At 36.2% G+C, this 26996-nt stretch overlaps 1 protein-coding gene across 1 annotated transcript in view; it reads left to right on the forward strand.

Annotated features, from left to right (window-relative positions):
* The window catches only part of PLEKHH2 (pleckstrin homology, MyTH4 and FERM domain containing H2), a 62293-nt gene that overhangs the window by 8106 nt on the left and 27191 nt on the right, over positions 1 to 26996 (forward strand). The window contains exons 3-11 of the mRNA XM_068396714.1: positions 2296 to 2425; positions 17353 to 17415; positions 18462 to 18611; positions 19061 to 19144; positions 20625 to 20706; positions 22387 to 22569; positions 24330 to 25318; positions 26331 to 26406; positions 26896 to 26990. Of these exons, the coding sequence (XP_068252815.1) occupies positions 2296 to 2425; positions 17353 to 17415; positions 18462 to 18611; positions 19061 to 19144; positions 20625 to 20706; positions 22387 to 22569; positions 24330 to 25318; positions 26331 to 26406; positions 26896 to 26990 (1852 nt within the window). The remainder of the gene's footprint in view (positions 1 to 2295; positions 2426 to 17352; positions 17416 to 18461; positions 18612 to 19060; positions 19145 to 20624; positions 20707 to 22386; positions 22570 to 24329; positions 25319 to 26330; positions 26407 to 26895; positions 26991 to 26996) is intronic.

Consider the following 26996-nt stretch of genomic DNA (forward strand, 5'->3'; position numbering starts at 1 on the left):
CTGTTAACCAGATGTTGGCTGAGTTCGTCTCTGTCTTATGTAGCTGTAATTAGTCAAAAAGGAAAAACATTATGAAAAATACTAAACAGACAGTCTAATAGGAAGTTGTCATTCCTCGTTGCTTAGGAGAGCAGAATCCAGGCTGTCCAAATCAATCTGCAGCTGAAACTTCTGCTTCTTCTGTAAAGTAGGAGAAGCTGCTGCTTGGAGGTGCCACCTTCCCCCCTTGAACGTGGGAACTCTGCACAAGAAGAGAGGAGTGAGGATTAGGGACAGGACAACAGTGAGCAACCTGGTTCCCTGACAGTCCAGGGAGTTTTCTGCCAAGCTTAAAAGAAGGGGGGAAATGGGAAAAGACACCAGTCACCCAGAAGGCTTGCAGTTGAAATGATTGTGTGCTTGAAGTTTGGAATTTGGGTGTTGTAGGATCAGCTCAGGAAACTATTTTAATAACATGCTTAAATCCCAGCAATTCCATGGGGGTTCCTGAGTGGTGGATTCCTGAACAGGGATGGTTGTAACCTCAGGCGTAACAGCTTGAATCACAGCCTGCAGGACCAAGAGGAAGAGAGAGTCAAGAATGGAGCAGTTACTTTCAGACAAGTGATTGTGGTGATCCTCTTCTTCCTTCCAACTCAAGATATGGAATGAAGGGAACAAAAAATTAGGGTATGTGAAAGGAAAGAAAGTTTTGAGACAGTGAGTGTTTTTCACCTGCTTAGTATGATGAACTTGAGAGTAATTTGAGACATTGAAAATTTAGAAGAGAACTAGAAAATATTAATGTATCAAAGAAAAGTTAAGGACTTCTTGGAATCCTACTCATGACTTTGATCTCTCCTGTGATGCTTTGCCTTTTCCTTTTTTTCTTCCTGGTGTCAGGAACATTGGAAAAGATAAATCCATAGGTCAGTCCCCTCTAGCTGATGAGAGCTTGGAGAAGGAGGGGAACTGGGGCTGCCTTCGCTGACAGTGGAAGGAAGAGAAGTGCTTGAACCCAGGCTTCTGAAGGACTGGAGTAGTCATGGGGAGGGGACCTTTCAAAGATTTTGCTTATTAATCCTTGCTAACTGGGTCAGGAGTTGCAGTGTAGAGATCTATATTATGCACGATTTTCCTGTGCCTGCCTCTTTCATCACACTGCAAATGGTTGCCGCTTGCCTTTCCTTGTCAGTGTCTCATCATCCATGACAAAGGTGACAAACATGCAGCATAACCTTATGACTGGTAATTTTTTGTTTGTTGTGATCTTTCAGCTGCCTTCCACTGAATGGTGTTTTCATCACTGTTTGTTATTTCGGAGATAAACTGAATGTTTAGGGGGAATTCAAGCTTTATTTTCAAAGCCAAACCTACATGTTCAGAGTCCTGCAAAGGCTCACAAGAGAACTTCTTGGACTGAATGGTTACATTCAGGCATCCACTTACTCTCTATTAAGCTGTCTACAAATAGTTGGAATACAACAGAGCCCAGTCCTTCTGCTTACACACAGATGATTTTCTTGGCTTCTCAGACTCAAACCATGATGAGCCAGCTCTCATCCTGAATAATTTTTCCAGCAGTGCTTGTCCAAAAGGGCACTAAGCTTAATTTCCAGAAGGCATGAGCAGTTAAATGTAGATAAAAGCACAGATTTGAACCTGAAACATGCATGAGTCAGGATGTCCTGAGATCTGCAACAGCTAATGTAAAGGGATTGTTTTTCATGTGGGGGACCCGTTAGGGACCGTTTGATCACCTGCCTTTACATTTGGAACCATAAACTCCCCCTTGCATCTCATTAAGGATATTAAATTTTAAAGGCAATTTGATTAAGCGTATGAATTTTAAAACACTCTTTAAAGAATCATCTGCCAAGCATTAAACTTGTATAAAACCAAACGTGCTACTAACTCAGAAGTAGTTACACCAACATAAGGCATTTTCTTAGCAAAAGGTCAGTTCTTTACAAGCCTCTTCTATGTAAGAAAGGATATATACAGTAACTGAAGATTAAAATGCGTAATGGGTCTCTGCTTATCAAGGAAAACATATTGCAGCCCCAAAATAATTGAAGAAATTAAACTATGATAAACCTAAATATTATCAACACAGATTTCAGGAATCTCCCAGTTATGATAAGGGCCTTTGTAGACTAGTGTTCTTTTGCTAAGTTTTATGAAGCTGTACACGTACAAAATTTGGGGGCATTGTTGCAATTTATATAAAATAAGTTAGTAAGTATATTTAAAAAAAGTCAGACATTAAATATAGGCTCAGTTTGATGTGGGGATTTTTTCCCTTTCTTTTTCCAGCATAAATATGGCTGAACTTTCAGAGCCAGAAGGTACTGTAAACTGGAAGGAAAGATGTTTAACTCTGGAGTCACAGTTAATGAAATTTCGTCTCCAGGCAAGCAAGATCAGAGAATTGTTAGCAGAAAAGGTGGGTCTCATGGTATGAATTTTAATGCTGTATAAATGATTTTATTTGATAATGGGAGCTGATCACATGTCATGGGTTGAGATTACAGGAGACATTTTAAAACAAAATGTATGGAAAACAGGTATGTTTTAATGCTGTGAATGAATTTCACGCATTAGATTTGCCGGCAAGAAATGTTCATTTTCAAATAAGAACACACTGGCAACCCTCCTGCAGAGAAAAATATGTATGCAGTAATCACTTTTACAACATTGAAGTTAATATTTAACACATTTTCTTAAGTATTTAAGTTCTGATTTAAGACACAGAAAACATTGGGGAGAAAGTCTTATTTTCCCCAGTATTCCTTACCAAATCATATAATTTACCAGACTTTTTTTTTCCTATAATAAGACATCTCCAACTATGGCTCATCATATTTGAAATATGAAAAAAACACTATTGTATTTACCTGGCAACATTTTCACAGAACAAGGCAATTAAAAGTGTACAAGGGACAAAACATTCTAGAGAATCTTTGGGACTCTGTTATCATTAACATTGACTTCAATGAATTTCTAGTTAAAAAGTTATTTTGTCAAAACTACTCTATTCTTCCTAGAGCTAATTTTTCCATCAATTGCTCTGCCCAAAAAGAAAAAAAAAATCAGATCTTTTTATAGTATGTTAGAGTGACAATACATTTTATTTTATACATTTATGTTAATGTTTCTCTTTTGTGAACTTACCCAATCTCCCTTTGAAGCCATAAATACATTTAGTATCCACATTTAGCCCCCCTTGGTGGGGCCAAGAACTAACTAGTATTCAAGCAGAAAAAACACGTATTATTGTATTTATGAAAAACCGTGGATGATGTACACAGTTATGTGCACCGTTCCTTTCCTAATAATGCTTAACATTTTGTTTTCTTTGACAGCTAAATTAACCATCAAGTATGTTTTCACTGAGATATCTATCTTAATTCCAGGATCTTACTTAAAGTCCTTTAGATTTCTGTGTTACGCATCATTTGTTATTTTATTGACCGGTCACTAAATTTTGTAAGGACCTTCTTGTAAGTCTTTCTAGTCAGAAAGCTTCTACTACCCTGACTAACAAAATACCATCAAAAAAAACCTGGTAGCTTCACTGCCCAGTGCCCATTACCAACTGTCTGCGATGATGCTGAACAGCGTACGCCCTGAACAGATCTCTGCAGACCTGCACTGATAGCCACCGGTCACTGTGGGAAGTAGCCAGTTACCTACTGTTTTTATTGTTGAGCCAGTTTTTTGATTCATGGAGGGACATCCTCTCTTACCCTGTGGCTGTTTGTTTCCTCTAAATACTTTCCAAAATCCAAATAATTATATAAACCAGATCTTCCCTATGTGCGGCCTTGGTGACCCCCTCAAAGAACTTCAATAGCTTTGTGAGCAAACAGTCCTCTCTTTGTAAGGGCCACTTTGAATCTTCCCTCATCTATCATACTTATCCATGTGCTCCCTAATTCTGCTCTTATCATTTCCACTAATTTGCTTACTACAGACATCAGACTTACTGATCAATAGTTGGTTCAACTCTATAATCCAGTTCTTGACTGAGTATCATTTGACAATTTATTACTATTAATTTTGTCTGTTCGTGCCCTTATTTCTTCTGTGGAGGAACAAAACCTCGATTCGAGGTGGAAAAAAATGGAATAAAGAAATGTAGTATTTTCTGGATTACTTTTTTCATTAAGTAGGTCTTTCTTATTGAAGTGAACATGAAAATTTCCAGCAGTGTAAAATCATTGCGTGATAATACGGAGTTCCGCTGGAATTGTATTTTTACAGTTAGTACTCCAAATATCTCTGCTTTGGCATGACTGAAAATATTGCTGTTAGAAAGCAGTGTAGTTGAAAACTCTTAATTTTTTACCAGATCCTGCAGTTTTTCTGTATGGCAAACTCTCATTGAACAGGAATTGCAGAATATTGGGTTTTGAAAGTGCGACCAGCTGTACAAATGCCATCCTTTGACATTTCATTTAAAAATTAAAATAAAACTACTTGTGTCCTTCATTCCAGTTAGGAAAGCCCACAGATAAGTTAATAAATCATTGTCATCAGTCTTGGAGGAGAACATCCGTCAAAGAGTACAATGGTGTCTGCTGTAACACCCAACAGATTATTGGATGCTTACACAGTCGGTGCTGTTAGATGTCATCTATCTCTTCTGTCTCTTTACCCCATTTGGATCACTGCCATTTGGGATGGAAGTCAAGTGGCTAAACACTGGACATGACTTTTCTAGGGACTTTCAGCACCCGTAACTGCCATGCTGCTGCTGATTATAGTTTTGGCAACCAAAAAGTTAAGATTCATGAACGGTGCTTCACCAAACTATCCAAGTTAAAAAAAAAATTAGAAGTTTGAATGCTTTCTATTTGACTTTTCACTTTGTTCCTTTACAGTTTGCATTTACAGGCTCTTAACTGCTAGAAATGTCCTCTTAAATTAATAGAAATGTATGCATAATCGTATAATTTCAGAAGCTGGCATTTAAAAAAAAAACAGAATAAGAAGGATAAAATCACAAATCTTCAGCACTGTGCCTGAAACAAAGCATTCAAAGGAAAATTACTTATTCTCTCTCATCTGTAAGAAACATGGCTCCAAACTAGATAAAAAAGTCTTAAGAACTTGTCATGTTACTTCCCGCTTGTTTTAGTTTGTCTTAGCTTTCTCGGAAATTTTAGAAGCAGCTAAGTGTTTACAGGAGGTAAAAACTGGAGAAATATTTTCCATTGAAGACCGTGGATCCAACAAGTATTCAGCTGGGATAATTTGAGATATTGCTCTCCAGAGCAGAGCGTTAGCAGACTTCATGAAAAATGATCCTTCTCCTTACTTTGTCACTTTGACTTTTGAATATGAATCTTTCATTCATAAATTAATTCCGTTGGGACATGCATCAAAGACTGGTCAGAGCTCAGCAAAATTACACCATATTCATCTGCAGATTCATCAATCTTGCACAATTCAAAACCAACAGTTTCAAAGTGGGCACTAAAGTCTTAGCTGTATTTATTTGTATTTTGGTTTCCTTTGTATCAATCTAGTGGTTATTTTTCACATTTTTATTTTTAAAATTCCATTATACAAACAATTCTCAGTATTTGTAAAGGGAAAGATACACTCACACTAGTTTGAGATTAAACTGCATAGAATTGTTACTGAAAACTATAGCTGGGAAATAGCAAGGTGAATAATGAAGACCTGATCGGCCAATATTTGATGGGCATCCTGATATTAATGACAAGAGGACAATACAACTGATGGCAGTCTTGATAGGGACTTTCTAGATTTGTTACTTGTTAGAGAATGAAACAAATTTGCAAAGCACACAACTGTTTCTCACTCTTCCTTTGATTAGCACAGGCTTTATTTGTGGTTTTGTTTACAATCATCTCTGTGCTATGAAATGTGTACTAAAACATTGAACAATAGCATCAGACAGCGTTCTACTTCAAAATAACAACAGAAATCACAGTACTATGGCATGACAGACATAAAACCCTCATGGGTATTAAACTGTGTAATTGTTGTAGAAAACAGAGAGAGATACTGTGACAAAACAGGTGGTCTCCACAGGAAGGTAAGAGAAATGAATTGGTGGTAATTCTCCAGTCTTCCTCCTCTGCATGTATTTGAGAGGTGTCTCCTCAAGACGGTGGATCAGGAAAAGGAGTTTACATCCTATTACACTGTGCGTATGACTTGTCAGAAACTGCTGTTGGGTTTTTCCTCTTATATTTCTATAACTTAGTCCAAAACCAGATTTTAATAAGGGTTTGCTTGAATCTATCCTTTTTTCAATATTTGTGTCAGTGACCTATATGCTTCTGTAAATATATTTAGGCAGTGGATTAACTGAGATACTTTTCTTATACACTGGAAATCTAATACCTTTGCAAAGTTGTTTTATTTAATAGTGTCCCTGCAAATAAATGAACAATCAACCTGTGAAGTCCTCAGTGTATTCTTCTAATAGATGTGTTCTAATTTAAAAAAAACAACTATTTAGTGGGTTTTTTAAGTCCAGCAAATGCTTATCCTGGAACCTCAGTGGTTGAGAGTTCGGGAAATTTGCATTATAAGTGCATTTTGGCAGTATGGCTACCAGAACTTCAATTTTGTAGTGAACTTGGGGAGAAGAAGAGAGGGGAGCAAAGGAATATACAATATTTTCAGGAAACTGATCCATTCACTGTTGTTTATTTGTTTGGGGTTTTTATTTGCTTTCATTTTGCCAAGTAGAGAGTCTATATTTATAAATCTAACATGCAAAGAAAGAGACCTTGTTGGAGTTTTAAGCAGAAGCTGCTGCTGCAAGTGGGAGAGGTCTTTACAGGAATTTAAGGAATGATGTAGAAACTATCCCTAGTACGCCAAATTTAGGATGGCTGTGGAACTGAGTTTTAAGTAGAAGCATTTATTTTAATGCAGCTTGAGTCTTATGCATATGAAGAGTTTACTAAAAAAACCTTTACTGACTAAAAGATTACAGTATTCTACTGCAAGTTCAGCTCCTAGATAGCATTTCATGTCATAGGAAAAGTTCTTTTCATAGTAAGCACATTTTTCACCTAAAATACATGTGCAACATCAGGTATTAAGTTAATGTTTTTCCTATCAATCACTAAAAAATCATTTTAGTAGAAGAACTACATAGCTGTGTTAAATTTCCGCTTGGGCAGCCTTCACTGAATTTCTTTTTCATCAGACCCCTTAAGGACTGAATATGGCACTATCCCAAATGTTGCATTGTGGTCTGCCCAGTAATACTCAACATTCACATAAGTGTCTCCAAGTTTGTTTCCTTCAGTGCTAAGGGTCATTATTTTATGCTTTGAATGATTTTCGACAAATATAAATTATTAAGAGAGCGGATTATTTTCATATACTTACTGATTTGTTTGTTTTTAACCTTCCATTCAGATATTCTCTGTACACATGCTCAGCTGGCAACTGAGTGTGTACATGACAAATGCAATTATATTTATACTTTCTGTACAGGTTATGAAAATTGAATGATAACTGATTTTTAGGCCAAATCCTATTTCCAGTATATTGCAAAGCATAACACATTCCTGACTTTGTCTTACAAACCACCAGCTAAATCCATGCCCCACTGTATTTTTATTCATTTCGCAGGTGTATTTATGCTATGTCATTTGACATTTCAAAACGAAGCAGATGGAGTGTGTTTTGTTATCTGTGGCATGACAATTTCAAGATTAATGGTTTCAGAGGAAAAGTCCATAACGCATTTGACTTGTGCAGTGATTGTCAATATAAAAATTGTAAAAAAGCACAATGAGTGTTTCCATTTGCATTCAAAAGGTTGTGAAGGGTAAAGTAAAAAGGAGCAAAATACCGTAGTGCCAAAATGATTAAAATGAAGGTTATTTTTCAGTATTTCAGTTGCTCTTAAAAAACTTCTTGTCATGGAAAATAATTCAGATGCAATTAAGAAGATACAAACAGGAGAAAGCGAGGAGAGTTAAAGAGAATAAAAGTTAAAAGTTTATATGGTTAGAGTCTTAGATTTGTTTACGCCTTTTTAATACCTATACCTTTTTTCCTGTAACTCCATTTTTATCCCTTGTCTAAAAGTTTATGCCGTGCCTTTTCATAACAGTGGGTTGTTTGGTTTTTTTTTCACTGTTTTTGTACGTCTTAAACCTACATTCTTTCTAAGGAGGGTGAAGATGGGGAAAAAAAAAAAAAAAAAAAAAAAGAGAACTCAGGAAGCAATAAATTAGCTGCTCTTGTAGAGGCCAGGCTGGGTAATGGCATGAAAGAGCAGAGCCCTTGCTGTGAGGCAGGAGGATGAATATCTTCCCACTGGTGGTGTGTAAATGAGGGCATCTGTACTATTCCAGCCCACCTGAGATGAGTAAGTTGATGGAAGTTGTGGAAGCTGTGATAGTGGGCAAGCACCTGTGCAGATCCTTACCTGATCTAATATTTGTTCAGCATTTCACCTGTAGGAGCTACAAGATGTTTTTTTCTCCTTTTTTCATAGAGGGAACTCTTTTTGCACTTAGAAATTATGCATTTAATTTTCATTCCCTCAGAGAGTATTTCCAGGCTTTAAATATCTGTTGTCATGTCTTCAAACTTCATTATTCTGCCTTACATATATTTCTGGAATCTCTTGCTCCTGTACCATCTTGTTTCCTAGGTGCCCTATACACTTCAATTTCGTGAATAAATTCCATATCAGTCAAGTTTTCATTTTTTTAAACTTTGGCTGTCAGTGGTACCTTTGGTTCTTAAGCCATCACCTCTCAGGCAGTGGCATGGAAAAACAGCCTTCTATTTCAGATGTTCATGTTGTGGCTCTAATCAGAACTCACAATTCAGCGAGACAGAAGTAGCAGAATTTCCACAGCACGATGATCAAAACAAAACAAAGCAGGCAGCTGCCTTTCAGTACAGATGAACAATCAGTTGTTGATACATTTCTCTATTCATTTTAAGCACTATGTGAGACTTCTTTTTCCTTGCCTGCCAAAGTGCTTTGGTACCTTCTTCCATCTTGCTAAACAGTATCTTCATTTCTTTCAAGATTTTTAATGTTATAATAATGTCTGTCTCTGCTAGAGTGGTGGTCTACATAATTTGTATTTGATTGTGTCTCTGCAACTTAACTATCAAGACAAGATGTGAGTTGGAAAACAGCCAGAAAGAGTGAACATTCCTAGTATTTTACTAGGGTTAGGAAAGTCCTATGATTGACATTGGGAACAGCACAATTATCCAGCCAACATTACATGCTGCTCGTTTGACCTTCACTACACTGCCTCCCCAAATCCCACTGCTGAATTTAACGTTTTAAAGTCTGCATATTTACTGGCAGCTGTCCTAGACTACTAATTCTGGAAGAGTTCACTCCCTGGGCTTTTCTGTTCCATATTTTTAATTTATATAGTTTCCAGAAGAAATCAATTTTATTATAATGAACTCAGCTGAAGTGTGAAAGATTGCTTTTTCGTATGTACTTTTCACACATCTAACAAGCACTAGGAAAACCTTTTGAGCTAAATAATTATTCTTAAAATCATATTTAAATATTGAACAGAACTTGAAAAAAGTAAAATACAACTCAGTGGTAAAGCTGGTCTCATGTCATGGAGACTGATAAAAATTTTGAGCCTGACCATTCCGGAAACTGAGCAGATGGAGACTGATAATTTTTGTAGGTTTCGTTTTGTTCCAAGGCAAAGCTTTTGTGCTAAACATAGTTCATATGGATGAGCTGAAGGGCTAAAAAGGAGAGTTAAGAGAGACTTGCAATTAAGAAGTGCCTTTTGCCTAACTAGGAGAGTAGTGCCAGAAGTTGCTGTAGTTAGAAGTGGACAGGATTGTGATTCTGCACATCAAGACTGTAAAGCTACTAGCCATCTTCAGAAGAAGCAGGAGGAGTGTATATATGTGTATATATGTGTGTGTGTGTGTATACATACATAAATATATAAAGTTTGCGTCAAAGACCCAAATTGCTTTTACACTCCATATTTCTGACCACGATTTAGGCAGAGAAAAGAGATAATCCCTGTGGTGAACAGTCTGAACAGAGAAGGAGATAAAATTAAGAGGAGGTGTTGGTTAAATGGCAGATTTCTAGAGGAATAGTTGACACTGCTTTGTTCATGAGAAGAATTTTAGCCTTTTACCTTTTAATTGGTATTAAAATGGAGACGACGGGAGAAGGAAAAAACGGGAATACCCTGAAAACTGGCAGCTTGCGAGCTGCCAGGTTGTGAGCGCTAAGCTGAGTTTTGCAGTAGTCATAACCTAGGTGGGCATTCAGGTGGGATCTGAAGGAAAAATAAGGCTGTAGCTTTTGAGATTTAAGCCAGATGATAACTAATTCTTTCATCTAAAGATTTTTTTTCATATAGGAAATAATAAAAACCAGTAAAATTCCGTATACTACGAACAGGTAAAACAGGAAAGAAAATTCACCATGCTTGATCTGTGAGTAGCCTAAGGAACATTTGAGCCCCATTAAGACTTAGCCTTTAGCATTAGCCCTTTTGGGGTGATCTATGTTGAAAAGAAGATTGGGTTCAGAAAGCAGTTCTTCGTTTTGATTACTAAATCCATACTATACGTTTCATTTTGTTCTAAGGAAAAGCTTTTGTGCCGAAGTATCCAATTTCATTTTTTACTGAAGGCATATTTAATTTTATAAATATAGGTAGGTCTGAAGTATCACTTGCTAAATTTATGAGACAAGATGGATTTCTATTAATCAGTTAAAATGCAAAGCTGTTCTATAAAAGATAGGTCTTTCTAATCATTGTGTTGCCTTTGGGATAAAAAACATCCAGTAAAGAACAAGGTGTATCCTACCCAAGGCACATGCTAATGCCTTCTTTACAAATTATCTTCCTGTTTATTTTTCCTGTGAAGTATTAATATCTTGATATTACATCTCTCTTTAGGTGTTTTGTTTATGTGGCATAATTGGTCAGGTCATATTTTAAAGTTTGTTGTAGTTGATAAAAGATTTAGCACCGTCCTTATGGAAGATACATAATACGTAGAACAGAAATCAGTGTCAAGACAGAAGGAATAAAGTTTGAAAATAGGGATGGAACATACTCAGTCAGCTTTTTAATAAATGAGTTAGAGAAGTAGGAGGAATATTCCTGTGTTTTCCTAAACTAAACCACCAGAAGAGAGACCTTTTTGTAAAAAGTAAGTCATCCTTCTAAAACAGTTTTACCCTTGCTTTTAATTAACAAATGTATGCAAGGCGTTATACATGTATAGATTGGGCATAGCTTATTTTAAAACATGAAAACTGGTAGTCATCAAAGCCACTGACAAACAGATGACTTGCTTTTAAGCAGTACTGGCTCTTTTCTTAAGGACGTGCAGAGATTTCTTGAAATATTTGAGTTTAAACATAAGAATATAGAACAAAAACGGGAAATCTTGGTCACGTTCAGTGCTCTGGAGTAGCTGGTAGGCATATTCTTCAAACCATTTATAAACTTATCAAGCACCACATAAAAAGTCAGGTCTTTTGCATTTACAGCTTCTATTAGAAGGCAGTTCCAAAATCTTTTTCAGTCCGTGTGGAAAATTAGGGTCTTCTGACTTCCAACCTATGCTTATTCATCACCTGTTTATATCTGCTTACACCTTTGAAACACAGTTGTAGGTGTGTTTATCCCTCACTTGCTTCTCCTATTTGTTTATTTATAGAAGCAGCCATATCCCCATGTTTCTTCAGTTTTGGAAAGTCCTATGTGGTGCGACGACTAATAGTTCACTAAATCTAAAAATGGAGAGATTTAGTGCATGTCTTTTTATGTGGAACACTGTTTTTCAACCACAGATGGTTTGGGCCTTTTTTTCAGATGAGGAAGAACTGAAAAATTGAAATGCAAGGAAAAAAGCAGACTCTAAACATACTGTTCTCAAGTAACTGGAAGTTCTGCACTTAATCAATAGGCTGTATTTCTGCTTCAGAAACATTAGGGTTTAACTCCTTTTTCATTTTTCAAAACTCTGACGTATTATCAGCATTCTTAGAAAGGCTTACAGAGAAGTGATGCTTTTCTTTTTGTTCATTAATGGTTGTATTTTTTCCTGTATTTATTTCAAAAAGATTTCCAGAAAGTGTACGTGATACAACTGTGTTGTTTGTGTGTTGTAATGTAAATTTTAAATGTGAATGGGACAAGTTACTATGTTGAAAATTGACCTGGATAAAAAATTAGGTTTTTGTTCCTATAAATAAAATACATTTTCAGAGCTCAAAAAGGAAAGAATTCCAACAATTTTTATTTTTAAAATAAAAATTTCCTTTAAAATTATTAAATAATTATTTCAAATATCAGGAAAATTATCAATTTAGTGTTGTAATTTAACACACATTACAGGAACAATGCACAGTATATATATGTATATACATGAAAGTATATACACACATATGCATACAAATGGACTATTTTTTTTGAAATTTATGAGTGATGACTTTTGAGTTTATACCCTTTGGTGGAAAAACAAATATGATTTCATGCAATACATGTTTTATTAAAACGAAAATTTCTTTACTTGCACAAAAATATATGTTGAACATTTCTGAATACAGTCAAGAAACTTGCAGGTAAACTTGAAAAAGAATCGCTATATGCTTTGCTTTTGTATTGTAAAAAAATCCCGGTGTGTTGTGCTTCAATGTCCAGACCTCCAAGGCAGTACACCTCTTTGTTTTTATTGCTGCCATGTTTCTTCAAAGCATTCAGTATTTATTCACATGTGGTATTTCTCTGTTCATTGTTTGAACAAAAATAGCTCAATTTGATGAGTGTCAGATGTGGAGTGGTTATTTCCATACTAAGTTTAAAAACAAATCTGTTTCTAACAATAGATATTATTTTCCATAATGCAGATAATTGATGCAGCGTGCACAAACACATTTTCTGAAAATTATAAGAGGATTTTTACACTCAAAAAGAGAAGGAGAAAGTGCAGGTTAAAGTAACAGTCTGTTCTTCTGTACCTATGTTGATATTGTTCTTTAGTCAGTATGCATGTATTTTTTGTTCATGGGCCTCAAACATTTATTCTTTATATTTAAGACTGTAAAACCAAAACCAGCATAGATTATGACAGGAAACCTCTGAATCCTTAATGAATTTTGGAAAGAGCCTGAATCAATCATAGATGTGCATGTCAAGAATATTCCTTACAAGAGGTTTGTTGAACTGGGACATTATTTCAAGTTACCTCACTCAGGACATGATAGAAAATTAAGCTTAAATATACTTCACGTGCCAAATGTTATCAGTGACATGCTGGCCCTCCACGTTGCTCCTGGGAAGCCAGCTTTATGTCTGTTGATACTTCACAGACTGTAGTTCATTCAAGAAATGTCTAGCCTAACAGCTGATACATACTATATAATTCCAGTGATACTAGTGATTGGCATAGATGCATAAAGAAGGAAGCTGGTGGGACAGAGGTCTGATTCAAAAGGCTTTTCTGTTTTTCAAATCACTTTCTGTATAAAGTCAGAGTTGGTCACTAATATTCAAGTTGCAGCCATAGGTGAGAGTTCTTAATTCCGCATCTGTAAACACCCTGACCTTTGCCTCCAAATGTGGATATGGCTACAGTTAGCTGCCACTTTCATCGTGAGGTTAAGTTCAGGTATCATTCATCTTTTTTTTTGTTTATAATTCGAGGATCTTAAGTTATCTATCCATGGTCTGAAATTGTCTTCATGGTCACTGGGTAAAGAGGATTTACCGCTGCATTTTATTCTTGAGGAGTTCAAAGTATGACTTTTGATTTCAACAATTAGCTATTAGTCCAGTCACATATTTTCACCTTCTCTCTCTCCTCTCTCTCTCTCAGTAATGCAGTGATCATTGTTATAAAACCTCTAAAGAAGAAACTTAAGAAGAAGATTTAACGTTAGGTTTTCTTTGTGAAGAGAAATCTTTACCTTGGAACTAGTACCAATCTTTTGCCCAACAAGTTTGATGATAACCTTCAGAGTATCCTAAAGCGATCATTTTTTCTCTTTAACTTCACAGACCTATAGAGTAGCAAAGCAGTCAGAGTATAGATGTAAATCTCATTTTTCAGGCAAAACCATTTTGTGGATTGGTTAGAGATTATTTATGCAAATAGAAAAAAAAATATATTTTTAAAGTTTTGCTATCGTTAACAATAGACACTGCAAAACAAACCTATATCAACTCTAAATAAACAGAAAATCAGGACTTATTTAGTAATTGTTATATAGCATCAAATTCTTGAAATACTGGCCAATTTAACTGTAATTGAAGTGCTCATGTTTGGTAACCATGGTATTCCATTCTTGTTGAATAATACAGTTTGGTTTTTTTTTTTAACAGGAGCCTCCTAAAATAAATTGAAGTCCCTTTAGAAATTTTCCAAATCTCACATTTACTTGTTGCCAGGAAGCTGACTGACTTATCCATATTGTGAGATCACCCAAAGCTGCTTAGCATACCTTCTTGAAATAGCTAACTCTTACAGAAGCAAAAATAAACCTTGTACTTCCATTTTTAATCTCCGAATGCTATTTTTCTTGGTAATTATACTCTCAGCTCCTTTGGCTCCTAGTTTTACACTCATCTTAGCAACAGCGTTATTCAAATAATATTCTTTGTCTCAGTAGTCTACATGAAGGCTCTGGGGAGACCTTCTAGCAGCCTTCCAGTAACTGAAGGGGGCCTACAGGGAAGCTGGAGAGGGACTTTTTAGAAGGGCAAGTAGTGACAGGACGAGGGGGAACGGTTTAAAACTGAAAGAGGGTAGATTTACATTAGATATTAGGAAGAAATTCTTTACTGTGAGGGTGGTGAGACATTGGCACAGGTTGCCTAGAGAAGTTGTGGGTGCCCCCTCCCTGGCAGTGTTCAAGGCCAGGTTGAGCAACCTGGTCTAGTGGAAGGTGTCCCTGCCCATGGCAGGGGGGTTGGAACTAGATGATCTTTAAGGTCCCTTCCAACCCAAACCATTCTGTGATTCTGTGATTCTATGAACATATTATTATACACTGTACAGTTTCAGTGCAGAAACATGGAAGGAACTTATGTCTGTGGTGCACTGTATTATCCAGAACTTAAATTGTGTACAAGAGCAGCACTACTGCTTAATGCTTGTACAGTGGTTCAGTGATCATTAGATACTGCTAGAGAGACTAGTTTTTTTCAGGTGTAAGCCGAGCCAGAGCTAGTTGAGCTGCACTGGCAGCTGTGTGGACCTGGCAAGCAGCATTTTCAGGTTTTATTTCCATTTACTAAACCTGCCAGGTTTCTGATACAACCTTACAGCTGAACTGAACTTTATTTATGGGGCATAAATAAATTGTCAATTACTGCCATGGCAATCATGTGCATTTACAAATTGATTGACTGTGAAAATTGATGAACAACTTGCTACTCAACAGTGAACTTCACATTATAAACATCTGAAAGAGTTTTCTTGTCAAAATATCATAGAGTATTAACAGTGTTCATTATTGATATAATAGCTGCCCTTTTACTTGGTTTATCATAGTGCTTTTACTACAGTGGAATGTCAGCTGACCATACATTCAGAAATAACCTTGATTTCTGAATCCCCAACTCACTAAACAAGAAATGTCTTAAAAACTATATTAAAGTGAGTCTTTTAAACCAAACTTCATTTGAACATAAAACCAAAAAGCCAGATGGAAAGTAGCATTAGAATTAATCTCAAAGTTAAAATCACAACATGAAGTTGTACAAATATAAAATTAAATACATGTGACCAGAGAGGAACAATGAAGGTTCATCTCCTCCTTGTCCGTCTGTCCGGACTGAGTGCATGAATGACTGGGATGGTCATTTCCTTAGAACTGTTCTTGCAAAACAGCTCACTGGGGACCCAACCACAACCATGCGTATTGTGAAATGTTTGTCGCTCTTGTATCAACAGTGTATTGTGGTATTGTGATGTGGACTTTAGGTTTTTATATCATATGAGAAAGTCATAGAAGGTCAGTCACAGCTTTTCTTTATGTTAGTGAAAACTCATTTTCTCCATTTTCAGTTTTTGATTGATAGAAAATGATGACTTGGTGTCCTTGTCTGGATGAGGTGCTAAAAGTACACAAAACTGTTTCATGTGATTGACAACATAACTGGGGAGAGAAAAAAAAGAGACAGAAAAAGAAATTGAAAGACACCAGAAATCGAGTACAAACAGGACAGAATGAAACTGATTATTTTAAAACCAAGCACAAAAACTGGAGAAGGAATAAATGATTTTCATTTGCATTATTTGTATCATAATGCTTTTCTGTGAACAACTTTGAAGCTGGATATTGAGTATTCCAATGTTAAGTATTTGATGTTTCATCCTCTTCAGATGAACAGAGGTCTTAGCTAGGTATTTCCTGAGAACCAGTAAGTCCTTAAGATATGAAATAATATATTAATTTCCTTAGATATTTTCTAGTAGGGTTTCACACCTCAGTTTACTTTTTAAAGAAGTCATAATTGTATTGTTCACCAAAATCAGACTAGAGAGCTCTTACTAAAATGCAACAAAATATTTTTTAAAAAGTTTCTTTCTGGCCTCCTCTGTTCCACATTGTTGGAAAAGCCTTCAACATAAATCATGTAAAATGCAGGGGTTTTCCGAGGCCCAAGGCAAAGGTTGAGCCTGTGATTTATTAGGCATCATTATAATGTAACGGATCAGGGTCTCTCACCTCTCAAAAGGGACCTGCACTCACTCCTCGTGTTGTGCTGGTCTCTGTCTTTATCTATTTCTGCTTTGGCTTTTCACATTTTTTTTTCTGTGTAGCACCTGAATCCACCATGTCTTTCCTGCCACATACCTCCTTCTTTCACACAGAGGGTGGTGGAGTCTGGGAGAGGCCTCGTAGCACAGTTCCTCCCAAAACCTAAATTTGTCAACTTCGGAAGAATTAGCGGCCAAATTGTATAATGTGCCAAGTACCCTTTACTCCTGCCAGTTTTGGAAGGACATGAAGGAGCTTAACTCTTTCTAAGATTATTAACCTGCATGAGGAAAGTTTCAGGGCTATTGTCAAAAGAATTTCTACTCTTGGTAGCAAGGAAAAAAGCAGTATGTCATATAGCAGCCACAAAATTGTACTATGAAGAAAAGCTGTGTTAATGTTTTTTCTGTAGAAGAATCTTAACAATGTTTTAATACAGTCATAATGATGAATTATCTTCCCAGTCTGACACACTGTTTATCCTTTTATTTATTTTTATGCTCCTGCCCACAACCTGTCTTTTCCTTTTTCAAAACAGACCATGAAAATATGTTTCACTGTGGTATTTCTGGCAACAGGCAGAAGGCATGGGCATTTTATTGTATGTTTTTATGTATCTACAGATGCAGCAGCTTGAGAAACAAGTTATAGATGCTGATCGTCAAGCAGAGAGAGCTTTTCAGCAGGTATATATATAAATGGAAAAATGTCTCCACTAGCAATGTGCGTGTTACTGTAATGAAGGGAAATTCAGAAAATTGCTGTTTTTCTTAAGTATTGCTCAAAAGGGAGAACAGTTTCTTTTTACATCTATTGATTTGTCTTACCAGAGATGTTCTAACACCCTTCTCTGCTCACTATCAGTTCAATTTAATGAAGTCAAAGGTAACATCACGAGTCAAAAATAGATACACGTAATGAGCTGCTTCGTTGATGCATCATGAGTCTTTCATATATGATACACATGGAAACAAAAGGGAGAGGAAACAGTGAGCTATTTTAGAAAATCTGTAAGAAAATAAAATGAGGCTATTCAATACAGTCTCTAAATAGAATTATTCTATGTTGGTTGTTGTTCTTATAGAAGTTACGTCATCTAAAGAATGAGATTGTGGCTAAATATTTAACCAAAGTTGCCTTTTCATTCCAAAGGGCAGATATAGCTCCTGCAGACATTTTATGAACATGTCTCTGGTATTCCCTGAAAATCTTTCATATCTTACTGTGACACAGACAGAAACTGAAAATTGTAAGAATAAAAATGTTCACCTACTAATTTGGAGTTAGAAAATGTTCCTGACTATAAGCCAAGTCCTTTTTAGGCATTTTTAAGAATGCTTCTGATAATTTGTTGTGGTTTTTTACACTGTGCAATCGTTTATTTATTAAAACATTGTTTATTAAGCCTAACAACAGCTCTCTATACATAAATTGCATTCTTCCCGCATTGGCGTTTCTACCAGCTTGTGTGTTGCAAACCTAGGAGCCTCTTTCTAATACTAACAAACTCTGTATAAGGTCTGTCAGTGTTTTGCCAGTCCTATTGGTATGAGATGCATAGGGAGACATAAAAAACTGTGGAATTTCTTCTCAAATAGGCTTCAGAACTTTGCAGGGTTATCATGAACCTTAAGTGTGGGGGCAATTCTAACAGTCCATTTTGTGATTAAATTACTGCCTTTAACGTGGAGTATTAGGTTTCTTAAAGTCTTACGTTTGACCTTCCAAATAGGTGCAGGTCATGGAAGAAAAATTAAAAGCAGCTAATGTTCAAACGAGCGAATCAGAAACCAGGTTGTATAAGAGATGTCAAGATCTGGAGATCCTGATACAAGATAAAAATGACATAATACAAAAATTGGAGCAACAACTTGAAGAACAGGTCAGCAATAATGGTGTTACAAAAGATGAGCATCAATTCCATTCTTAATTATACAAAAGGAAAATAAAAATTAAGATCAATAGAGGACAGGAAAGTTTAGCATTATTTCTGTTGTTTGATTAGAGAGGTTCCCATTAGAAGTATATCATTTGAGTAAGGTTTATTCACTTGCAAATTATGCTCTGGCATCCTTTGAAAGAACATCTGACTTTTAAGAGGGGAAAGATGTTCTTTCTCTTCGCTGTCTCCTCTGAAGAGCTTTCATTTTTCTTAGAGGAAGGAGGAACAGCAGCCTCTGTGAAGTGTCTATTCATAATTTTTTTAAAACCACCATATATTGCAGAGGAGACTGAATTACTTCAAGCAATCTTAGGATTTGTGTCTGAAGATACTACTCAGGCAGTCTGTAATACTCAGTGAAAAATATGCTTATGTCAATTTTTTTCCAGAAGCAAATAAGACTGCAAGAAGCAAAAATCATAGAAGAAAAAGCAGCTAAAATAAAAGAATGGGTGACAGTCAAGCTCCATGAGGTATAATTCTTGCTACAATACTTATACAGAAAATATAATGGTGTGACTGGATATCCCTTAGGCTTTTTGGATGTTAAAGGGCTTTGTGCCATAGTAAAAAAAAAATGCTTTGCGGTTTCATTATCTATATAGTTATTTGCTTGAAAGAGGAAGAATGAAAACAACAGCACAGAGGGCAGAGTCTCCATGTCGTTTTAAAGTCTGATGTCTAATTTGGTCAGCTAGTATATCTGGGCCCTTTTTACGGATAAGGGGCCCAGAACTGCTCTCTGGAAGGTGTACTTATCTCCACTAATTGAGAGAGATTAGCTGGCAAACTGAGCTTGCTCAAGCAGATGCCTAAAGTGTGAATAATCCCCAGAAAGCCGACCAAGTCTGCTGAGACCTGGCAGAAAAAAAGGACTTGATCATTTCTTATTTTCCAGTGCCCACAGTACTCTTAGTCATGAATAGTTTCAGGGGCAACGGCTCTATTCCCTAAAGAGACCAGTTATCTCCCTTGTTTCTCTGCTGTGGTGAGGTAACTGCTGCCAGTTTTGGTGTGCAGCTGTGCTTTCTCCTGTGTGTATAGAATTTAAAGTGGCCTGTAAAATGTAAAATCCTACTCTGTTGTGGTTAACTGGAAATTATACTCACTCCAGTTGAAAAACAATTAAATTATTATTTTTAAAGTAGGAAACGACAAGTAACATTTACTATTAGTCTGTAAGGGGCGTTTTTGAAAACATTTAATAAAAATGCAATTAAGTTTAGCTAAAATTGTCTTGAAAAAGCTTGGACAAAATCAAGTATGACTCAAACTATTTACTTTTTTTGAAACATGGAGAATCTCAAGCTCATTTCACAGAGGTGGCTCGGTGTCACCCAATGGGAAGTGGAATTGCTGGCTCCCCTCTGTGTGATATGGCACACTCAGATTCAAATCTTCTTTTTGCCTAATTCAGAGCAGGAGTTTGAGCCAACATCTTTTACCTCCTGGTAGTGGGCTACAGCAATGGGTTGTTGGGTTTTTATTTCCTGTAGAAGGTCTTCTGCTCTGTATAAAGTTTTTTGGTACCTATTTTTTTAATCTTTGCTGTGGGATGGTAGGAGGCATCCACACCGTCATTCTCTCTAATTCCTCTGCTTGCTCTTGGGTTTGCCAGGTGGCACAAAAGTTTGTAATTTTAGGTCTCTCTTTTACTAAAAATGCCGATGCAGATTTCTTTTTTCTTAATTATTAAGGCTTTTTAAAGCAGTCTTGGGTTTGCTTGGTTGGGGGAATGATTTTAATAGAAGCTGAGCAAATAATCATTGCAGGGTATTTCATTGTTCAGAATAAACAAATGCCTAGGCTGGCATTAAGAGAAGTAGCATAGAGGAGCTTGCCATTTGAACTAGCTTTATCCTTAGATAGGCAGAAATTCAGAGAAAATCTAAATGATGTAATGACTTTAAAAATTGTTTCACTGGAGATGAGATTACATTTATATGCTTTTAGTTAGAGGTGGAAAATCAGAACCTTCGCTTGATCAACCAGAAGCAAACCAAAGAGATGAAAACAGTACAATCTAAACTGCAAGGTAAATGTACAAATCTTTTAAAAGCTTCTCTATATATGGCATACTTCTTTCTATTCCCTATTCATTTGTGCATCCATGTAATTGAAATATTCTGTGAAGTCACAAAAATTTCAGTTAGTATGAATTGACATCAGAGTGACTGTACATGAAGGTGTTAGGAAAGCATAGGTAGTCCTAGCACTGTTAAGGAATAGATGAATGTCAGTCTGCATCTGCTTTTTCTAGCAAATGCTCAGCTGGGAATCAGAATTCTGATCAGATTTTTTAATTACTACATTTGACTACAGTGATCCAAAACCTTAATTCAGCCACAGCATCACCACATTCCTCTCCAAGTGGATATAGTTCATTTAAAAATCATAAAATGTAAATACGGGAAAGAGGAATATCCCCTCCAAAGAGCATTATTTTGCATTAATCAAAGTTGAATTTTATTTGCCACCATGTTGCCTGTTCACCAACTTTCTGAAGTCTCTCTGAAGGTTCCCACAGTCCTCTCCATACTTGGTTGACCTGACCACTTACTATCATCTGAAAATCTTGTTAGCTACCTAGCCCTCATTTCTTGATAATGTATCTCATGTATATATGTACATACATAGACATTTAGAAATGTGTGTATATGTGTGTATACATATGTGTGTACACATGTAATATGCATAATATATGAAAATACAAATATTTACAAAACATACATACACAAGATGAAGCTTTTAAACTAAGATGCACCTTTCTGTTAATGAGGAAACTGGATTGTTTTGTTTCTTTGCTATTTTTTTATCAGTAGCAATTCTATATACCTCAGCACTTAACAGCTTTAGTCATCCTCTTCTGAGAGATCTATTCAAAGCCTTTTTGAGACACTAAGAATTTGTCAGCTGGTTTTTAACGCACATTTACTGATGTGCTCAAAAATATTAAGAAATTTATTACCATTTGCAGTGTCCATGCTGGTAACAGGCTCTAAATTATGATCACGTGGTACTGTTTTAAACAGTTTACAGGTATGGATAAGGGTCTTTTGTTCCTGGATCTGCCACAAAACTTTTTATAAAACAGGGATGGACAGCATTGTTTCATATCAGTTTCTGGCAGAATAGCTGTCCCTGAGGATGGATTTCATATCCTCAAGGCAGTTAATCATTTTATGCTTTCACCTTCTCTTGCAGTCCTCCAAATATACCCTCTAAGCCTGGTAACTTATTCCTTTATATTTGCTGTAGCATCTATTACAGATTCTCTTAATATTTTTATCTGAAAGGAAGGCTGCCACATATTTTAATACTATTGTTCTACAGTGTTTCCAATATTATATATCCACAGGTTTAATTTCACTCACAACAGAATAAAATCAGGTATTTTCACTAGGTTTTCATTCTGTATTAAGTGCATGTTTTATATCTTATTGCTGTGAAATTGTTAAAAGAGATTTTTTTTTTCTTTCTATAGTAAAAAATCAATCTTTAATAACTAGAAATGTAGCTCTAGATTTGTTTTGGTATTGGGAGGTATCAGGTAGATTTTTATTCATATAATAAATTTTTTATTATCTTTTCACTAAATTTTAGTAATCTTAAAAAAAAAAACAACTTTACACTGCAGAGTAAAGAGACCAGTAGCACAGCTTGCATAGCCTGCTGTATCCCATTAACACAAGATTTCTGAATTGCTATTCTTCAGAAGCTACGGGCAAGAAATCTGTTACTTCAACACAAAAACCTGGAGAGTGTCAGCGACTAAGCAGTTTGACTTTTGGATGCTTTTCAAATAGAGCAAGAAGTCCTCAACCATCTCCCAAGTTTGAAGAAATAAGCAAGTCTTCATCTAAAGAGTCAGACTACACTGAAGGCAAAAACATGCTAGGTACTTAGTCACCCATACTGCCATTTTATTCTCACACAGGTGGAAAAATAAAATCGACAACTATGTCAGTGTATCCAAACCAACTGTTTTCAAAATACATAGCAGTACTCTCTCCCTCTTTAATGCTAGTCTCAGTTAGTAGGAAGAAATCCTGTTGAGCACTAGAGTCTCCATAATACCACTAACGCATTGTTTGGCAGCGTGCAGTGGCTGATGGGTGCTTTGGCTGCAAGGGAAAGAACTGGTTGTGGCCCAGGTTTGCTCCACAGTAGCGTAAGGAGTTTAAGGCTGCCAGTCCCTCCCCAACAGGGAGGGCTGTTACATTTTTATGCCTGTGTAGAGTCTCACCTGAGTCTAGTTTCTGTATATTTTATCTATGCTATCACTGGTGTCTCAGTGCTAGTTTTATGCCCTAACTCAACAAGATCAACTCAGTAATCTTTCATTAGTATGATCAAGGTCAGAAAAAACAGAAGAGTCTCAAGCATCTTTTTGCACCATTGTTTCCTGTCCAGAGAAGGAGAAAGCTCCCTGATCAGTTCATACAATTACCCCAACAAGCCCTGAAGTCTGGCAATGTCAGCAAATTGGGGTGCTGTTATGCTGTTATAAGCATAAGCAAGTCCATTGCAGCTTGCTGCTTCCCTTAAGCAACGAAAAGCTGAGGAAATAGACTGTTGCTCTGGTTGTTTGTTTGAGTCCCACAGTACTATTCATGACTTCAGCATTTTCTCCACAGTTAATCATGGTACCCAAAAATTGCGAGCTGAGGTCTGTACAAAATCAGAAAATGAAATAGATCCTATTAATATTTTGTATATTTAGATGATGCCAAGTTCATGGTATGTATTATTATTTCCATTTTTATAGATGAGGAAATTGATGTAAGAAATGTTTTCCAAGGGAAAGAATAAGAAATAGAACCTAGATGGAAACAGATCAATTTTTGTGACTTCATTACTTTAATGTGGTCTAAATTAAAATCTTCGGCTTATCCAATCCACTTTAACTTCATACAGATATTTAACATTAATGTTCCCAAGTGTCTGTGTAGAAAAGCCCTAATTCTTGCATCTGTTTTAACTCAGGGGGAGCATGTAAGCCTCACTGACACTGCAGGCTATAACTCTCTCTTGCAAAACCAGGTAAAACTGAAGAGCATAAGCAAAGCTATTTTTAATACAGTGTCTTTCCCTAAGCATTTTTCATAAGCCTCTCTTGTGTATCTTAAGCATTCACCACTGGGAATACAATAATAGCTTCCAGAAGAAGTTTCTGTATATAAACACTGTAGAAATGCTCAGAATACCTGATTTGTTAATGTAAATATTTTCTGACAAGATTTTACTACACTTTAATTTTCCTTAGGCTTAATAAAGCAGCTAAATTTATATGCCCTCTTAAGCCTTTTGTTTTGTTTTGTTTTGGTTTTTTTTTGTTTTTGTTTTCATACATATCTGGTTTACTTTAAAATACGGCTCCACTCTGCTCATCTGTACATTTATTGCCGTTTTTAGTTTGGCTAGAACTTTGAGTAATGTCTGTTACAGTTTTTTGGCAAACATTGTTGCAACTTCAGTTGCATTCAAAAATTTATAATAATTTGCTTCAGTTCTATTATTTGCAATATTAAAAAAACTAAATGTGTTTACACTTTTGAAGTTATTACCTACTTGCTGTTTGCAGATGTGATGACAAAATCCTTTAGCAGTCAAGTTTGCTAAAGTAATTTTCTCATGTTCATTGTATTTCTCCTCTAGAGAAGGATATCCTGGAAACTACCTTTGCTGGTCCTGGACATGAGAGCAATACATGTCAGAAGTCATTGCAACAAAGTTCCTCTGGATCAGAGCAGAACAAAAATGTGAGAACAAGCTGTTCATCCAAAGATATAGACAGCGACATGTCAAAGAACTCCTGCACTACCGGGAGTGACTGGAGCTCAGATGAGGATGGAGGAGACAATAAAGGTCTGAAATCCAGGTGTGCATCGACTCTCTCAAGCCACACATCTGAAGAGAATGCAAGGTACAGTAGAATGGGGAGTGAAATGTATTTGACAGCATCTGATGACAGTAGTTCTCTATTTGAAGAAGAGAGTTTTGGTGTTCAGAGAACTCAGCACAAGAAGTTGTACTCCTGGCAGCAAGGGTCCCAAAGAAAAGGCCAGAACAATCCAGGTGGAAAGTGCAACTCTGACTTCACAAGTAAAAAGAAAGACCAAGATAGTTCTTCAGATGAACTGAATAAGAAATTTCAATCTCAGAGGCTAGATTATTCATCCTCATCCAGTGAGGCAAATACCCCAAGTCCAATTTTAACTCCTGCTCTGACACCCAAACACCCAATTCTAGCAACTTCTGCAGGTTCTCAATGCACAACACTATCAGATTCTCCCTCAAATTTGCCACCTCCAAAGTTACGGACTCCTAATGTGTTTAGTATAAATTCAGCATTAGCAAAGAAACATCTAAGCCAGCCCCAGCTGAGTTCTGATAGAATGTTTGGTAGAAATCGAAATGCCATAAGCATGATACGTCCGTGGAGACCTCAGGAAACAGACATTGATCTGGTGGATGGAGAAGATACTGATATTTTAGAGAAGATGGAGATTGGCTGTGATGAAGGAGTGTTTACCTACGACTGCACTGAAGCACAAAATTCTGAAGCCCAGGAACCCTGTGATACAACTAAAAAGGGTGCTAGCAACAAACCTCCAACCCCTCCATTGCATCGATTTCCTTCCTGGGTAAGTGTAATTATAGATATTTTTCCTACTGATGAAACTAACTCATTTTCATGCTTCTCTTCTATCATATTTGTTTCTCCTACCTTTCTCATCCTCTGATGTCAAGGCAGAGAGTTACCTTAATTTGAACTAAGAGGACAAACTCAGAAGCAATTTTGGTTTGAAGCACAGTATTTCTGCTGTTGAAAAACATAGTCACTGTTTTTGTAGATAAGACTGATTTTTTTCATGTCGCATCTCAGTTACATATGTCCTTTTGAGTATATCAAACGAGGTAATGCTTGCGATTGCATTTATTTATTTAACACCAACAGAGCCTAAGAGTGCTGGTGGCAATGCCTTTGCTTTAACCATTATACCACTTACAACCTAGGCAATTAAGTCAACAGAAGATATCTACAGATTACGGAAGTTATTGATCACTTTTCCAAGTAAAATTTTAAAGCTGTCAATCAGAGAATTAAAATAGATATTAATATTTCTTACACAAAAGTGAAAATTAACTGTGTCTAGACTCACTGATTCTGCACATCCACAGTCAAAGATTTATTAATGATTCAGAGATGAATAATGTGTTAATGTAACAGCTTTTCTATGTATATATTTTAGTGCATGTTTTTCATTATAGATTTTCTTATTGTGGCCTTTTAACACAAAACCATTGAAAAGTTGCCTCCATAATGGCATTTCTCTGTTCTTAACATACAGTCTTCCATAAAAAAATGTTCTCGCCATCACTTCTTTGGCCCCTGATAATAGTATTTTTAAAAAGAAGTTATCGATAAGGGCAAACATTTTATGGAAAAGGGTTGAAACAGACTATGGGTATGGTGGGTATGACGTATAAAACAAGGATGCATTCTTAAGCTGCTACTGATGACAGCATTTTAACAACTGTTTTATGCCATGGTTGTACTAAGACAAAGACTAGGAGGCTATGGGGATGCTAAACAGAAGAAAAGTAATTGTTATGCTTTAATTATCTACCATCAAATCCATTCTGCTTATACAGGAAAGCAGAATTTATGCTGTAGCCAAATCTGGTTTAAGGATGTCTGAAGCTTTCACCATGGAATCTCTTAACAAAAGTAAGTGCTTTGGCTGTTCATTGTCTCATGAACAAAAATTCTCTTCTTATGGTGATTTGTAACCAAAGACCAAATGTCCCATGTTCTTCTAAGATACTTTCATGAAGATTTAGTTATCTGCTATTTAAAACCCAGAAGATCATTGGTTATCTTTCCAATGTCTTCTATTACCTTGCTTCTTGACTTTGTCCTGAATTTGTACTTTGTTCACTCCAGTTTTCTTTGCAATTCACTTTGAAGATTCTATACCACCTACCAAGGTAAGAGATTATACTTTAAATTTTAAAAAGGTTAGTTGTCATGACTACAATTTATTTATACTCCTTAAAACAACTGTAAATTTCAAAAAGCTAGAAATCTCACATCCAAAACAGTTCAGGAGTTAGTTTGCATTTTATAGCAGTTACACAATGCAAAAAATTACATCAGACTTTGGTTAATTGAGGGGTAAATTAGGAAGGTCATTTATACAATATGTTGCTTTTTTAGGTGCTCTTTCACTAACTTCGTACTCCATATCCGGATTATATACATCTCTGATATATAAGAACATGACCACTCCTGTCTACACGACTTTGAAAGGGGTAACT

This window comes from Nyctibius grandis, chromosome 1 (assembly GCF_013368605.1).
Source record: "Nyctibius grandis isolate bNycGra1 chromosome 1, bNycGra1.pri, whole genome shotgun sequence".
In the NCBI taxonomy this organism is placed as follows: domain Eukaryota; kingdom Metazoa; phylum Chordata; class Aves; order Nyctibiiformes; family Nyctibiidae; genus Nyctibius; species Nyctibius grandis.